The sequence below is a fragment of the Grus americana genome, chromosome 1 (assembly GCF_028858705.1).
Source record: "Grus americana isolate bGruAme1 chromosome 1, bGruAme1.mat, whole genome shotgun sequence".
Classification (NCBI taxonomy): domain Eukaryota; kingdom Metazoa; phylum Chordata; class Aves; order Gruiformes; family Gruidae; genus Grus; species Grus americana.
Genome location: NC_072852.1, coordinates 202,285,915 through 202,303,196, shown reverse-complemented (window position 1 = coordinate 202,303,196; position 17,282 = coordinate 202,285,915). Strand labels below are relative to the sequence as shown.

Sequence of the window (17,282 nt, the reverse complement as noted above, 5' to 3'; positions counted from 1 at the left end):
GGGATTGCTCTCAATTCATTCATCCTCTAGTCTGTATTAATATTTGGGATTACCCTGACCCAGGTGTAGGACCTGGTATTTGGCCTTGTTGAACTTGATGAGGTTATATGAGGACATTAAAAAAGAAACTGCAATGGGAGTGATACATTGTGCTTCAGAATTTCAGGCTATGCCCATCAGTGAGTCAGACGTGCATGGGGAAGAAGGGAATTTCTCTTGCCTCAGCTGAGGAGCAAAAAATGGACCAGAAAAACAAAGCACTGCTTATAGCTCGCTCCAAACTACCTGCTGGGTAGATCCTGAAATCACTGTGCACACCAGAGAGCAACTTACTCCATAAATATTCAAGTAAATGTCAATAGAATTAAGAGAAAAGGAAGATACTACTCAAGGTGGCTAAAAATAGCAGCACTCAGATCTGTTTGATGCTCTTCACGATAATGATATACAGTAATGAAACTCCAGAGGAAATCTCTACCATGTGATTAACTTCTGAGGTTTTGACTTTGTAATGTGACTATTATAGTGCATTATTAGTAGTATATTTGATTTTTATATCCTTCCTGGATACATATGTAGGAAAAGGTATTTTTCTATCACTATAAGATTGGAATACATTATCCTGCTGCTTTTTAAAAAAACAAAATATATTCTGTTTTGAATATTTCAGCCATTTTTGCATATGATTGACAGTTTTACCTTTATTGAAATTTAGTACATTTTTGTTCTAGTTACATAATCGTTTCTTACCGCTCTTAATATTTCTAGTCACTCACTGATAGCCTGACCTACTCTTACCTACTTTTCATGCATTTCACTGAGTCACACTCACCATGGCCAGCTTCACTGGAGCTTTTATTAATTGGGAATTAATATATAGCACCACAGAAGAAAAGTGAGGTTGAACTTAGATTTCAAAATTAGACCAATCTATAAAAAATGTTGGATATAGTTTTTATTCTTAATTAAGAAGCAAAGAAGCCAGAAAACTTTGCAGTTACTTACACTGCTATGCAAAGGCCTTCTCTAAAGCCTTCTATACCTCTGCATTGAGTCATTGGAAATGTCCAAAACATTTTCAGTCAGGCCCTCAACAAATCAAAGGTTAAGATTCATAATTAATTGAAGTAGTTGTGTGTAGTCCACAGTTCAGAAAAAAGCTTCTTGGTATATATCCTGAGACTGCTGAATATTGTAGAGTAATATTGTATGCGTAAGACTTGCAGCAGGAAGCAAACAAAAATATCTTCTACTTTTTGGAAGTAATTTTCCATGTATCCAGCTTCTGTTAGTCCTTGGTAGATACCATATGTCTGTTTTAGACATGAGCAGTACTTTTCATAGAAGTTGAGCTCTACAGTAATTGTCTTATAGTCACTTATTCTTAATTCATACCGATTTTAGGTGGAATATGACTTGCAGATGAATCTAGTAGCCCAGCAGACAGAATATAATTTCTCCAATTCTAATGTGTCCAGACAACAGATGTTAATAGACTGTTCCCTGGGCAGCTCCAACAGGTCCCTTCTAACTACCAGTAGCTAAACTTTGCATTGTGTTGTGTTGTGTTATGTTACTTAACTGAGAAAATGGAAGTTGTAGCCAAATGATGTTGCCTGGGTATAAAGTCGGGGTATTGATTCAGTGACAGTTTAGAAGGGAAAATGTGGTATATTGAAGTAACATCCCTGCTTCTGTACTCTTCCTCGTGAATGCATGAATATGCACCAGTCACTATGCATATGAACTTCTAGAAGTAATGAAGGAACTCAAGTGTCACACTTCATTTCACAGGGTTACACACACAGGGGGAAATATAATTTGTAAGGGAAACCTGCAATGGTAAGTTTAAAGATTTTCATCTAAAATATTCAGGAATCCCAACAGAGTAAGGAATCTTACTAGCACCTTATTTGAAGTACAGCTTGGAAACAAGCACAAAAAATGTAATCATGGGGGTCACTCTTGTGGCAATTCTAATCTGAAATTCCTATAGCAATCAGAAATATTACTGAAGGAAGTATCTGGAGGGAGAATTGGCTCTAGTTTTAGTCCTGTTTCTCTCAGCAGGTTTCCTGTAAAAGACTAATAGATAATTTGTATTACAACTGTTACAGTGGAGTATTCATTATTATTTTTTTCATGTAAGAGCCATAAATAAGTCTGTGTACACTTTTTCCTTTTTTAATGGGTTAAATTATACTTATATCAAGAAGGCTTATTTGCTTGTGATTAAAACTAAATACGTACAAAAACATGGGTCTGAAAACTCAAAAATTGCCATCTTCTTTCTGGAAGAAAATCTACCCTTAACAGCATGTCCCTTCACCTTCCTCTGAAGGGTACTTGTGTACCCATCTCCAAAATACTCACAGAGCTGCATAGGTATTTATTATCTCACTCCTAAGGGTTATAATATTTAGTACCCATTCACTCTAAAATACTCTGTGCTACTGCCTCCACAGACTGTTCAGTGCTCTTCTGCAAAATAAAAAAATTAATTGGAAATAAAAAGTTGGATTGCCTTCACTATGGAGATAAATACATTTAAAGTATTGTCTCTAACTCAAAGTGTGATCCATAAATAAAAACCCTTAATGCAGGTTACACTAGTGATGTTAGTTTGAGTTGCCTGTCCTGCTGACATAAAATTACCTGCTAATAGAGCCCTTCTCAAGCCAAATCCATTTAAGGGACATTCATCCTTCAGCACTTTCCTGATACATGCGTATAAAGAAAAAACAGATTTATTTTTTTCTCACAAGACACTGGAAAAAAAAATTACAGTGCAATTCAGGATGAAGATCTACAGGCCATTCCTGGATACCTTGATGTTATACACAGGTGATCAAATGAATACAAGATTACTTTGGAAAGTAAATATGTAAGTAATGCATAACCATCCTTTGCTCAAGGATGCTTTTCCTTGATGTCATGGTTTAGCCCCAAATGGCAGCTAAGCACCACATGGCTGCTCACTCACCCTTCTCTCCCCTGGTGGGATCGGGAGGAGAATGGGAAGAAAAAGGTAAAACTCATGGGTTGAGATAAGGACAGTTTACTAGGACAGCAAAGGGAGAAGGAAATAACAATACTAATAAAAAAATACACAAAGAGGGTGGTACACAATGCAATTTGCTTACCACCTGGAACCTGATTCCCGGCCCGTCCGGAGCAGCCACTCCCTCTCCCCAGCCAGCTCCCCCCAGTTATATAGTTAGCATGATGTCATATGGTCTAGAATATCCCTTTGGCTAGTTTGGGTCAGCTGTCCTGGCTGTGTCCCCTGCCAGCTCCTTGTAAAAATTAACCTTATCCTAGCTGAAAACCAGGACACTTGAGAAAAGAAAACCTTCAGTGGTACACGTATAAGGAAAAATATATTATGCTGATCAAAGATTATTTGGTTTATTCTATTAACATATATAGATTATCTATAGAACTGTACCACACATATAGACTTTAAAACTTGGGAAATATTTACAGTAAATTGTTTAGTTCTGGTATATGACACAGCCTATACCTCACTAGATGGTGTGGAAAGGTAATTAGGTTTAATCTTTATGTTCATTTAATCCTTGTACTTCTTTGAGCAGGACCAGTCCACTCAAGTCAAACTACAGTAATGCAAATGAACTCAGAGAAAATGGCCATCAAGAGAGACGGGCAAGGGCATGCCCGTTTTCTCCACTTACTTCCTCTTGGTCTGTTAGTGGGAATGAGAAGAAAGACTGGTGTAAAAGGTCCTCCAGCAGCTTTATGGTCTTCTCTGATCTTAGACCCTGGGTCACAATTTAACAAGGGACTTCAGAATATGCCAGGTTCTGGCAGAGTAACTAAACATAGGTAACTCCTTTCCCTATCTTCATTTCTTATCCTCTTTTTATAGAGTCACAGATATTTCTTCAAATTCAGTTGAGTTTCCCAATGCATCAAATACTGCTCGTGGTCTCACGAGTTTCTGTTATTTTAATCACCAGAAATATTTATTTATGCTTAAGTAAGTATGTGTTCATAATCATTGTAATTTTAAATTGGCAGGAAAACTCAGAATATTAAACAGTTTCTCTACACTCCACACCCTGTTTACAGTCACAGTATATAGGGTGTATATGCTATATTTAGCTGAAGAGAAGCTTATTACTAAACTGTTTCTTATCACTTATGAGCAATCTGCCAATAGCCTGAAACTCTCCTACTGCGGGGAGATATTCTATAAAGTTTCATTTTATAATACTGAAAAAATAACAAACCAGTTGCAATGATATCAGTTTCCTCTTAAAAAGCTTGAGAGTGAAAAAACCAGAAATAAACAGTAGGAAGATGGGTAATGGCTTAGTTAATTGCAGTTTAATGCTCTTCACATTCTTCACTTTTCTTAGTAAGAAAACTAACTTTTCTGGTTTGGATGTGGTTTTCTTCCCTGCACAGAAGAGTGTTATTGTCCATCTTAAAATACCCACCTCTCCTTTCACCTGTTGCCTATGCATGTTTCCCCTCTCCTATCCAAATACAGACATATTGTTCTAGGTGCATGCAATGTGTACTGGTTAGTTAACACCTTTCAAAATACAATATGCAAAAAAACTAACTAGTATTTCACTAAGTAAATATATCTGCGTTTTCTGACAAAATATGTGCTTCTTTTCCTGATGACAATATTATTTGTACTCTCATCAAGCCTGCAGTTGACACCATACTGGGGGGACTGGTCAGTTTGCTCTAGGGCAGGGCTGCCATCCTGAGGGACATGGACAGGCAGGACAAATTGGCCAGCAGGAAACTCATGAAACTCAACAAGGACATGTGCAAAGTCCTGTCTCTGGGAAGGAATTTCCCTGGAACTGATACAGCCTGGGACCAAATTCCCGAGGAGCAGCTCTGTGGGAAAGACCCTGGGGGGTCCTGGTGGGCAGCAAGCAGCACATGGGCCAGCAGCAAGTCCTGAGAGCAAAGATGGCCAATAATATCCTGGGCTGTATGAACAGAGATTGGGGAAAGTGGTTATTGCCTCCTAATCAGCACTCATTAGACCACACCTAGATACTGTGTCCCGTTTTGGGTCCCTCAGTACAAGACAGAGATGTATAAACTGGATTCAGCTCAGTGAGGGGCAACCAAGATGGTGGGAGCCAGAGGACCTGCCTTGTGAGGAAAGGCTGGGGGAGCTGGGCTTGTTCAGCCTGGAGCAGAGATGGCTTTGGGGGCACCTCAGAGCAGCCCCCAGTGCCTGTGGGAGGTCTTTGAGGAGACAGAGTTGGGCTTTTCACAGGGGTGCAGTGTGAGAAGGCAAGAGACAACAATATCAGCATCCTTATGGATTAGGAAAGAGGGAAGCCTGTGAAACTTACTGACTGCCAGATCTTACTCAGATAAAAAGAATTTTGCAAGTCTTTTAAAGAACTATCAAACAGTTCTGCAGACAGTGAGGATTTTAATAGGTGCTTCAGGAAATACAGTGATAAAGAACATAATCCTTGTATTTTAGGGCATAAAAATGAAAATTCTATAAAGAAGTCTGCCATATATACCTGACATTTCATAAGTAGCTCATGTACTTCTCCAAGTACCCACATTCAATAGTGTCAAGCATGGACCATTATAATTCACTAATTATGGCAGCTTCCTCTGTAAACCAAACTTTAACTGTATGATATGCCCTGTCCTCCAATATATCTATTAGCTATATTGAAAATTATCTGAAATTTCAGTTGTCCAAATGTTTTCTGTCTTCCCTGACATTTAGATAATTGAGGTTACACTGCAGTCGCTGATTTTTTTCACTTTAGTACTCTATCTTTTCATTCCAGGAAGAAAAATCTACTACACAAATTACAGTGGAAAAATTAAAGCTGAAAGTTATCCACAATTTCTGAACTTTTCACAATGTAATATTTAAGCAGCCCAAGGAAATATTCAATAATGGCAATTTTTTTTATTATTATTTGTTTTCCTCCATTGGCAATAATTCAATGTTTTCTTTTTTCTGATTTGTGACCTATACACCTATGGAGAAGAGGAGAGGGGGGAGCGGAGGGGAGGGGAGGGGAGGGGAGGGGAGGGGAGGGGAGGGGAGGGGAGGGGAGGGGAGGGGAGGGGAGAGGAGAGGAGGAGAGGAGAGGAGAGGAGAGGAGAGGAGAGGAGAGGAGAGGAGAGGAGAGGAGAGGAGAGGAGAGGAGAGGAGAGGAGAGGAGAGGAGAGGAGAGGAGAGGAGAGGAGAGGAGAGGAGAGGAGAGGAGAGGGAGAAAGAGAGAAGGAAGGAAACAAATTTTTTTAAAAAGCCCTTTTTCTGTGTATTTATAACAAATAACTTCACTCATCAGTTGAGCCACGGAGTTGCATTGTCTGGAGTTGCAACACTACAGTTTCCCTGGTGATCACCCAGCAGATCAGCATCTGCCAAAATGTCAGCCTTTCTTTATCTTTCTCTAATGATTGTCAATAGAATTACTACCTCAGTCTCCTTCGTTGATGAAATGCTGTTAGTATTTCTCTTCTTAGCTAAAAATGAACAGAATCAGCACTAATGTCAAGGACCCTTGCATACTCCATTGCCTTTTACAGTCAATCTCACATGTTACTGACTGTTTCAATGGGACTGAGCAATACATAGTTCTTTCGATGAAGATCAACATATCCATTTGCAGAAGTCATGGAAAGTCAAGCTTTGAACTAATCTAAGTATTCTAAGGGTCCCTATTAAGAGACAGTACTCATGCTTGATGGTAATGGGAGTTATTCCAGTCCCAATATAACAGAAAGCAATGAAATTAAGAATGAAATAACTTGGTTTGATGCTGATTGTATGAGAGAATTTAAAAATGTAGTGAAACTTCCTTATACTCAATCAAAATACACTCTGTGAATTAAACAACATAATATGGCATTAAACTGTATAACATGAGTAAATAACTGTAAAAATAAAGCACATGAAAAGAAGATGGCACAAGCAGGGAAGAAGCAGTGTTTCAAGCACATCAGCTGCAAGTTGATAAGGTGTAGACTACATGGGTGAGATTCAGCTCCCCTACCCAGAGAAATCCCTAATACAGTAATCTGAATATGAGTTATTCGCTCTCAATTCCCTTTATCATCTATGGACTGAAATGGGAAATCCAGCAGTCATCTAACCAGTGCTAAGCATCTCTTTCAGGAAAAGATGAATCTCACACTAAAAAAGATTCACACTCACCCTATAAAATCATCCTTTATCTGTTTACTGTGAGGATAGTCTAGATGACTAGTTCTATGTTATAAATAGTATAATTTCACCTCTGTCTCAGAACTACAGAAGAGAAAGAATTAACAAGACCATGTGAAGAGGTAGAAGGTCAAACTGAATTTTAGCAGGCAGGTGAATTTTAGAAGTAGGACAAGGCAAGTTATGGGAAACCAAACAGTCCTTCAGGAAAGCTGATCTCTAGCCAAACACATGAACCAGTGGAAAACCTTTCTACACTCCGTATGTCAGTCTCCTTTTCACTCTTATAGATTAACCCAGGCTCAGAACAGGATTTATTGGAGAATATGAAGTTTAAGTGATTCTTATGATTACATTAACAACAAAATCAATTCATTCTAGTGTACTAATTTTGTTTTGAAGACCTGAAAATAGTTTTTTAAGGAGCAAAGTCAGGGTAGGTCCCTGCCCATCTCTTAGATTAAGTTCCATATTTACTCCTCAGCCTGGACTTACCGGAGAACATCTTAGCTTTCTGCACACCTAGGTTGCATTTCCATGGGAAAATATAAATATGTAAGGAAGTGGTTTCTTAAGTCTCATCCCAGTATGAAGCCAGGATTCAGGATGGGAATGCATCTGTAACTGGAAGCTGGAAAGTATTCTTAGGTACTGCAGTAAAGACCTATGCCTTCCCAAAATTTTTATTGTCCTGTTTATCCATATTTCATTCCATCTGCAAGACTGAACTACATAGTACCTTAACACTGTGTATTTCTTTTATGAAAGCTGAAAGGTCTTCCCTCTAAAGGAATACAGCAAAATTCAGCCTTAAGATGAAATTCTTGCAAGTATAACTCTATAAGAAACCTTTGAAGTTATTAGTATCTCCCAGTGGGCTTTTCTTTCATCTGTTTTCTGCCCTAAGTTGTACAGCAGGAAAATTAGGAAAAGACCATGGTATATGGCAAAGTGGTGCTTCAGACTTATCATTTGGCCTTTATTATTCCTGTCCGTGATTTCTAGTTCAACAGCAAACAAGATACTTCTTTAACTGGTATGGGACAAAGACTGAAGAAGAGAGAGATTCTCTCCATTCTAGTTTTATTTTAGTCAACAATCTCAGCATTCATTGCAGGGAGCATTTTATTTGATATCCATATTCTACCTCAAGATGTCAGTCACACAAAAATTAAGCCTCTAATTTAAGCTACTCATCTATACTCTGTCTATAGTCACTGAAGAGAAAAATGAACTTCCAGGGTATGATGTACTCCATCCTGAATTCTGGAAACCTCATTTTTTTACCCATTTACTACCACAGGACCCAAATATCTATATCTTTGCTTAATTGCCTGCTTCCACACCCAGACTGTCATTTGATATATAAGACCCCTCCTGTGTTATCAGCATGCTTTTTCTGAGAAATGGCTGAAAAACAGGTTTATGTGGGCCATGATGGCCACAGACTGGGAAGGCTTGGTTTGTGAAACTCTCAGAAGACTCTAGGCAAGCTGTTATCTTCTCATACGTGACTCCCCCCATGCCTTTGAAAATGCTCTACAGACGGCATGTTCGTCCTCCCATAAAGTACCCAAAAACAGAAAAAGATTGCATGAGTGTGTTGACTACTAGTGCTAAGATACTGTTTGTCAGGACAACAGCGAGATCCTCTTTAGCTCAAAAAATTCCTGTATCTTGGCATGCATATTTTGGCATGCAGGTCAGGGATGTTATTAATCACTAAGTGGGAGGGAGCGCAGACATCAAGTATTTTGGGCAGCCTATGGTAGAAAGATTTGAACAAGTCACTTTTAATCTAAAATACAGATTCTAAGGAAAGAAATGTCAAACATACACACTGGAGAGAAACTAGAAAGGTTATTCCACTGAGAGGTGAAGTGTGCATGCTCTTTCTCTGGAGGTGGTGTAGTGCAGTTCAGAAAAGCCTCCACTGAGAGTGGCCTAAGTATACTTGATCCTGAGGTAGCTTCTAGATCTATGTTTCTGTCTATGTAACGAAGAGTGAATGCTGACCTTTTTCAAATTAATCAAAACCCATGTGTTTTTTTGATGTTGTGTGAATAGAAATTAAAGCCTGATTCTGTTTGCATTTTGAAGTACACTATATGTTTTTCCACTGCACAGATCTGGCAGAAAAGCTTTGAAACACAGTTGAATTGTGCAACACTGTGAAGCTTAACAACATCTGTCAGCCTAAAATATTTAGGTCTGAGGCTTTTTGCTAGAAATTAATTCTACATGTTAGATACAATATTATTTACAGACTCCCAAAATCTCCGGGATACTATAAAACATCTCCTGTTTTTTATAGATTTTTAAGGTTTTAAAGATAGGATTTGAGAATAAGATTGTCTTCAAATGGACCCAAGAATCTCCTTTAGTTTCTACCTTAGTGTTTGGTTCTTTAGCTTCTGTGTGTCAACTTTTCAAAATTAACTCCTAAGCAGTGAAACGTTGTGCCTAAGTTTCAAGGTAACTCTGCAATGCTTTTATGACACTGCATTCTGCTTTTGGAAATAGTTCAGTGCATGGAACCCCCCCCGCCATGTGAGCAGGAATGGATTCCAAGTGTCCACCTATGAAGTTCAGAAATCTGTTCATCTGGTAAAGCTCATTTTTTAAAAGAAATGTCTTACTACAAATCCCAGCTCCTTTCCCAAGAGCCTAATTATGGAGCAATTGCTCTTACCAGGCCTGAGGGCATTTTATTTTTAGCAAGTTTAATGATGCTACATGCTGGCAAGTTCAGGAGCATTTTGCAGGAAGAGCTGTATTCAAACTCTTTCTATAGCACCTACTTAGCAGTCTTAAGCATAAATCTTTCAGAATCCAACATATGGAGGAACTCTTTCATCTACACATTATTTCAGAGTGCTGTTTTCTTTACGAAAGGAAAAAAGGCAAATAGTACTTGCTGTGTAGACTTATCTAATATTTTAAAAGGTTTTTTTCACTAGTTAAAATAGACACATGCTAGAAGACTTACAGTTTACATGATTCGACATCAGCTTTGCACACAACAATCATAGAATACAAAAATCATAGTGAATAGATTATTTTTCTTCAGTAGGCAAGTATGAAATTGCAAAAATCACACCAAATGTGCCTGATGAATAGAAAATGTCCTGGCTGGCATTCTGCCTTATGTGAGGTAGTTGCCATGTCAAGTAAAGAATTGTTTAACAAAATAAGTAAATATTAAAATAATCATGCATAACTTAAGTCACACATTTCAGTTTAATGTGACTGCCCTTCTCCAGACGTAAGAGTGGTCTTAATTTGCTATAGGTATCCCAAGTATTAAAACTAGTACTGAACAACATCATCTTCCTCAAGGTTACATAAGTTTTCATTTATCTGTCTTGAAATTCATCCGTTAGCTAGTTTCTCTTAACTTCCCTAAGTATCCTCCATATTCATTTACATCTTTTAAGAAATTAAGGTACAGTTATGAATGCTATTTGCATGAATGAAAACTCTGCATCTTGGCATGCTCAGGTATATGAAGGGCCAGCCATATGTTCTCACAGTTGTGCTATATATCCTCTAGGTCTGACACAATACTGGACTGTTTAAATGGAAATAGCCTAGGCTGGTGGAAAGTAAAATTGATTTTCTCCAGTCCCTCAGAGGGACTAAAATTTAGAAGGCAGAAAAACTTGACAGAAGAAAACAAATTATTTAATCATTAATGATTGGTTTTACAAAACATAGCAGCAGGGAGAGCTGTATGCTGCAACAGAGCATTGCTCCTAGCCATGGTTCCTGTCCAGCTGCTATGTCTGGGCTTGCTCCTCAGCATGGAGTAGGGTGCCCCAAAGGAGGATACCCTTCTGGGTCTTGTCCAAATAAAAATTCAGGATATAGCCAAGGTTCACACACAAACTGACGACTTGGGGGGAAGCACTCCCAGGACCTGTAAGTTGGACATAGGCTCTAAGGCTCCCAAGCAGCTTGAGAGAAATGGAGCAGGACACTTATAAACAAATGTGTGCTTTTTGGATAAGAGAAAAGTGGAAGGGGAGAGACGAAAGATAAGAAGAGAAGGAAATATATACAAGCATGATATTCCTGAAGAACAAATTATATACAGAAGCAAAAGTCCTAGACTCTTTAGAGGACTCTTGGGTGATGAATTGCCTAAAGCAGAGAACATGCACAGATGTTTTAGTGCTTTGTGCAGGTCCGTATGTTTATAAAGTACAGAATAGCTCCTCTGGAGCCTGCATGTCTGCTTCATTTGCACATCTCCCTAAAGACAAAAAGTGTAAATCCTCCACAAGGCTGCAGAAAAATACATGCTTAAAGTAGCAGGAAGTCTTAAAATATCCTGGAGCTCTTGAGCGCTGATACACCAGATCTGCAAATCCAAGAAATCTTTTGTGTATCTTTTTTTTTTTTTTTTTCAAACTTAACTCAAGAACACTTCTGAGTTCCCGAAAAAGATAGGTGTCCCAGCTTTGTCCTGACTTCATACTGGAGTGAGACACACCTGTGTGCCAGCAACTAAGTCCATGCGCAGCCAGAGAGTTCAAGGAGAAAGTCAATGCTATAGCCTGCTCAGAGCAAGAAAAGGAAGAAGGTGTGAAGTGAGTGAAATAACGTTGCCAGGAATAATAGCCAAAGAGAACCCCAAGGAAGCTGGTAAAGGACGTTGAGGCGTGTGTGTGGCACCACTCAGAAAAAGACAGAATGTCAGTTTAGCCAAATAATGAATCCAAAAAGAAAACAGAAATTCACATAACAGAGTTGTGAATTCTAACTATAAAATTAACCTGTGGGATTATACTGTCTTATTCAATAAATATTCAATGAACTTTCAATTAAAATTTTGACCACAAAGATGTATAGCAAAGAAATTTTGGCAACTGGCAATAGCTCATTGTTGAAAAGGACAGAGAAACTAACACCTACAAGAGCAGGCCTGGTTCTGCTCTGTTTGGCTTGGCGTTACCCGGCCACCCAGCCAGTGCATGCATGGCCAAAAAACCAGCCACAGGACATGCTGCCTTTACTCCACATAGTAGTTAAAGGGCGAGGGAGGGAACTGAGGTCATTTCAGAAAGGAAACTGAAGGGAAAAGAGCTGAGAAAGCAGGCCTACACAGGCACGAAAAAATATTTGAAATTATCTTATGTCAAAGACATATTACTTGGAGGGAGAAACAGAAGATGCAGGAATCTTAAGGAGGGAAGATTTCAGTCTGCAGGGTTAAGATTTAAATGCCAGCAGCCATGGCTGCAGCATATCTAAATAGCTTATTTGATAAAGAGATAGTTTAACTCGTGCATTGTTTCCCTGTACTTGGCTCATAAACAGGAACACACAGGGAAAAACAGGTCAAAACAAAGACACAAAGAGTCAGGCCAAGCAGTATATATTTTACCCAAAGTAACTGCTTTCAAAATTTACTGAGATCTTCTCTCTTCCATTACTTCTGCTCCTAGAGTCCATGTTTCTACTTGCATGTCCACAGACACGAACTTACTAAGCATCTGCATCTACATTGCTTTGATTTGCACTCCCTGCTTAACAACATCTTTTTCTCCCATTCCCCAATTCCAAGCCAAATATAATCAGCTCAGACAGTCAGAAGCACCAGTTTCCAAATGCATTGCCAGGTCTCAGCTCTCTCACATCCTCTCCCTTCCCAAGAGTGTCCCTTTTGATCTTTGCATCAAGGCTATATGTAAGCAGATTCTTTCTAAAGTTTCACTCTCTACAACACAGATTCTTCCAGATTGCTAAAGCTGTCACCCAGGCTTGTATCACCGTGCATCTCAATTACTGCAATGTTCTCCCTCAGCCTGGACAAATGTAATCTGTCATCTTTGCTATTCATTCAAAATGCTCCTGTGAAATTCATTTTCTGAGCCCATCATCTGCCTGTGCATCCATCCACTGGATACCCTTTCCCTACCTCATCAGTTATAGCTGCTTACTTTCATTGTGAAGAAATTTCAAAGTCTAATTCAGCCCCCTTCAGCCCTTTCCAAGCATTTCTTATTCCGTATCCAACCGCTCATTATGCTTGCCCTCTGTGTCTGACTTGTTAAATGCAAGGATCTTTGCTCTTCTTTCTGTGCCATACGTCTCTGTAAACATCCCTGAATGAATAGTATGAGACAATTGAAAATATTACGTTCATTGTCTGAGTCCAAGATTAGAAGTACCAAGGTTCTGAATTCAAAATGCTGTAACAGTAAAGATGGGTGAATAATTTACAGCATGGAATCTATTTAATGAATTTTGCTTAATTTTCTGTTTACAAAACAGTGATTTGGGTATTCAGAAGTACTCACCAAATAATCTTTGCAAATTATTCTTGCCGTGTTACTTAAAAACAAGCAAATTTGAAAATTGATCTGTTTTGATGTATATATAGGTCACATGATAAATTTCTGTAGCCCAGTTACAGGAGTACATCTTACGAGGTAGGCTGTGGGTACAAATACTGGTGATTACATATCTAAAATTCACTGCCTGACAATAACTTCTAAAATTATAGTTGTGGTGGTGGTGATCATTCCTAGCAATAAACTTAGCTTCCAGAATATCATCTGAAACAAATGAAAGAGATATAAACACACAAGCTATTTTAATTTTAAAATGAAAATGCTTTTTCAAAAGAATTGTCATTTTATTTTAAGCCTAATTCTCTAAGGCAAAGAAAAAGGGTTCATTGCCTGAATTTTGTCTTTCTATAATGCTCAACTGAGTCAGTTTCACTTAATCCCACAGCAAGTTTTTTAGAGTTCTGCTTAAGAAACAAATGAAAAAAAGATTTTGGGGGAGAAAGAAAGATACATAGAGCTCCAAAATAGCCACAGTGCACACTGCCTTACTCATGGGTGGGCTGTGGAGGGAAGCAAGGGATGTGTAAGGAAGCTCAGGAGACATGGGGGAGTAGGGAGATGGAGGAAAATCCAAGTTGAAAGGATCCAAAAAAGAATTGGCTGTATTAAGGCAGTAACAGTGGAGAAAGGGTGTTAGAGGTGTAAGACATTCTTCCATAGAAAAATAGGTTTTGTTTATTCCTCTGCTCATAGAATTACATGAGAGTCTTAACTTTTTGGAATGTTTATTCCTTTTCTGAATGCACAAATCTTATCTTGCCTATCTCAGCAGCCGCCATCTTATTTTACTGGTCAGGACACTATTTCCATACAGTAACACCTTTCCATTTAAAGTGGCACAAAGCTAGGCAAAAGGCAGTAAGCCATGGTCTAAATGATATAATATTCATGACCTATGTATAAATATTCCTCCTTAGTGTTCTCACAGGACTCAGCCAACCTTCCTTCCAAACAGGTCATAGTGTTTTACATACTTTACTTCCTATTCCCATGCAACCATAGTTTTCAACAAAGAATGTCCTGAATGCCTCAAAACAGTTAACTAAAATTAATCATCTGGGAAAACACTAACTACTCCCATGTACCAGATACAGCATGTGAAACAGGGTCACTAGATATCACTCTTGACTGTGGGTCAGAAGTTCCTTGAGTCATGTTCACAGAGCTGGCTTGAGATCCAGTGCAGTAAGATCAGATAAATACAAACTAAGATCAAACTTCCCATCTTTTCTGATTATATCACCGCGGCAGTTTTCAAATGAGGGTTGGCACCTTCCATTGTAGTCCTCTCCCAATGTGGTCTTTGGCTTCTGAGCGCTAGTTAATACAAACACCTAGCCCAGGAGCACAAAACTTATTTACAGTGTGATCTTTTACTTTGGTATACTGTCCTACTAACCTATATCTAAAACATGTTCAGTTCTATCTGTGGTATGTATTGTAACTCTTCAGACACAATTATTATTAATGTGGATAATTAATATTTTAGATGCCTTTTAAAGTGTATTAGAGGCTAAAAGTGAAAGGGACAGCACTCTTGTGAATACCTTTTTGCTATAGCCTATCAACAAATACTATTTGAAACAGTTAGAAAACTGGTGATTTAGTTTGCAAGCCTCAGACAGAAAACAAAGTCAATATATAATTTTACAACTACTTTTTTTTTCTTTGGTGCATTCAGTTATAAAAAGAAATTTGCTCTGCTTTTCCTATCACAAAATTAAAGGTATTCCATATACAAAACATATTCACTGTAGATTTCACAGGATAATCACACAAATAATATCTTAACTGCATTTATTAAATTCTACTTCCACTCTTGTTTCTTTCAAATACATACTGGACACCAAATGCACTGAAGAGAAGTGAAGGTGATGAAGTCTGTAACAGAACTAACACATGTGACTTCTCTTCTGCAGAGCAGTAAAGGAGTATGGCACCCCAGTGCCATGTCCCACTCAATCCATTTACTATGAATGGACGTCTGCTGTCCTCTTCCTGTTTTTCAGTGGAAGTTTAATTCTCTTATAACACTTGTTTTAGTGAATGGTCCGCTCTTTATGGAAAATTTGAATTCTTTCAGGGGAAAGACAAATGTCTAAACCCTAAACCATTCAAGTTTCAGCTGAAACAGAAAGTATTTGAGTGCCTTACAGGAGCTGCAGCTTGGGCTAGGATCATCACTGAGCACTTCATCGCCCTTAGGACGCTGTGGCTGATGTGTCACCTAAAGGAAACCAGGCTATAATACAGGAGGTGTACATTCCTATACGAAAATGAGAATATGAGGCATATATTCCCATGGGGGAACCATGATGACAGCTCAGCATTGAAGTATTTGATTTTCAATGGGCATATTTCAGATGTATTTTTTTCACGCAAAACAAAAATATTGCCTTTCCGTTTTTATAGGGAAGGTCTGTAATTTAGGAAGATAGCTACTGGGATTTTTTTCTATCTCAGTTTCAATTAGATTATGCTAACTTAGGACTTGAGCTATTACCTTGTAGATATCCAGGAATCCACACTGATGGTCAAACCGCGTGTAGAGCTCATTCAGCATGCTGATGACCTGCATGGGCGTGCACTGCGCACAGATGGCAGTGAAGCCAACGATGTCCGAGAAGAGCATGGTGACATCATCAAATTTCCTGGCCTGAACCTGCTGTCCCTGCCACAACTGCTGAGCCACTTCTTCAGGGAAGATAGAAATAAGAAGATCTACTGTTTTCTTTTTCTCCTCTTCCAGGGCTTGGTGTGTGCATTCTAGCGTTGCCTTCAACTTATCCATTCGTTTTTTCAAGCCATCCTGGGCCTTTGCTTGCTCCCCAACCAATATGACATCACGAGTAGCATCATGGATAGGTATGTCTGAAAGGTGGAGGCCTCGGCCCATCAGTTCATCCAGCTTGTCCACACAGGGGGAACCCAGAAACAAAATCGAATTTGATTCTGGCACATGAATCATTTGTCCTTTAATTTCCATCACCTGCAAAATAAAAATAGAGTTTAGAAAATGAAAAATTAGCTGATAGATGTGGATCCCATTCTGCTTTCACCATCCTTCCTCTTCAGCTAAAATGATAAATATAAACTGTAGCCTTGTCCTGGTTATGGCTGAGATGATAGAGTTAATTTTCTTTCTAGTAGCTGGTATAGTGCTGTGTTTTGGATTTAGCATGAGAATAATATTGATAACACACTGATGGTTTTAGTTGTCACTAGGTAGTTCTAGTGTCTACACAAAGTCAAGGACTTTTCAGCTTCTCACACCCTGCCAGGTGCACAAGAAGCTGGGAGAGCACAGCCAGGACAGCTGACACAGGTTGGCCACAGGGATATTCCATACCATATAATGTCATGCTCTCTATATATATATAACTGGGGAAGCTAGCTGGGAGGTGGGATTGCTGCTTGAAAACAGCCTGGGTGTCAGATGATTGTTTTATTTTCCTTTTGCACGCAGTGAGCAATTGCATTTGTGCATGACTTGTATTATTGTTGTTATTGTTATTATTGTTATCATTATTCTCTTCCTTTGTTATCTTATTAAATTGTCTTTATCTCAATGTACGAGGTTTTTTTCCATTCTCCTCTCCAGCCCCTTGGGTGGGGAGGAGTGAGTGAGCAGCTGCGTGGTGCTCAGTTACAGTCTGGGGTTAAACCACGACAAGCCTTTTGTACAGAAGCCTCTTGCACTCACCTATTCAAGTAATGAGACA

The 17,282-nt window shown here is 38.8% G+C and overlaps 1 protein-coding gene across 1 annotated transcript in view; it reads right to left on the bottom strand.

Moving 5' to 3' along the window:
• The window catches only part of GUCY1A2 (guanylate cyclase 1 soluble subunit alpha 2), a 180,433-nt gene that overhangs the window by 72,527 nt on the left and 90,624 nt on the right, over positions 1 to 17,282 (bottom strand). Inside the window, exon 5 of the mRNA XM_054820216.1 lies at positions 16,064 to 16,549. Coding sequence (XP_054676191.1) covers positions 16,064 to 16,549 — 486 coding nt within the window. The remainder of the gene's footprint in view (positions 1 to 16,063; positions 16,550 to 17,282) is intronic.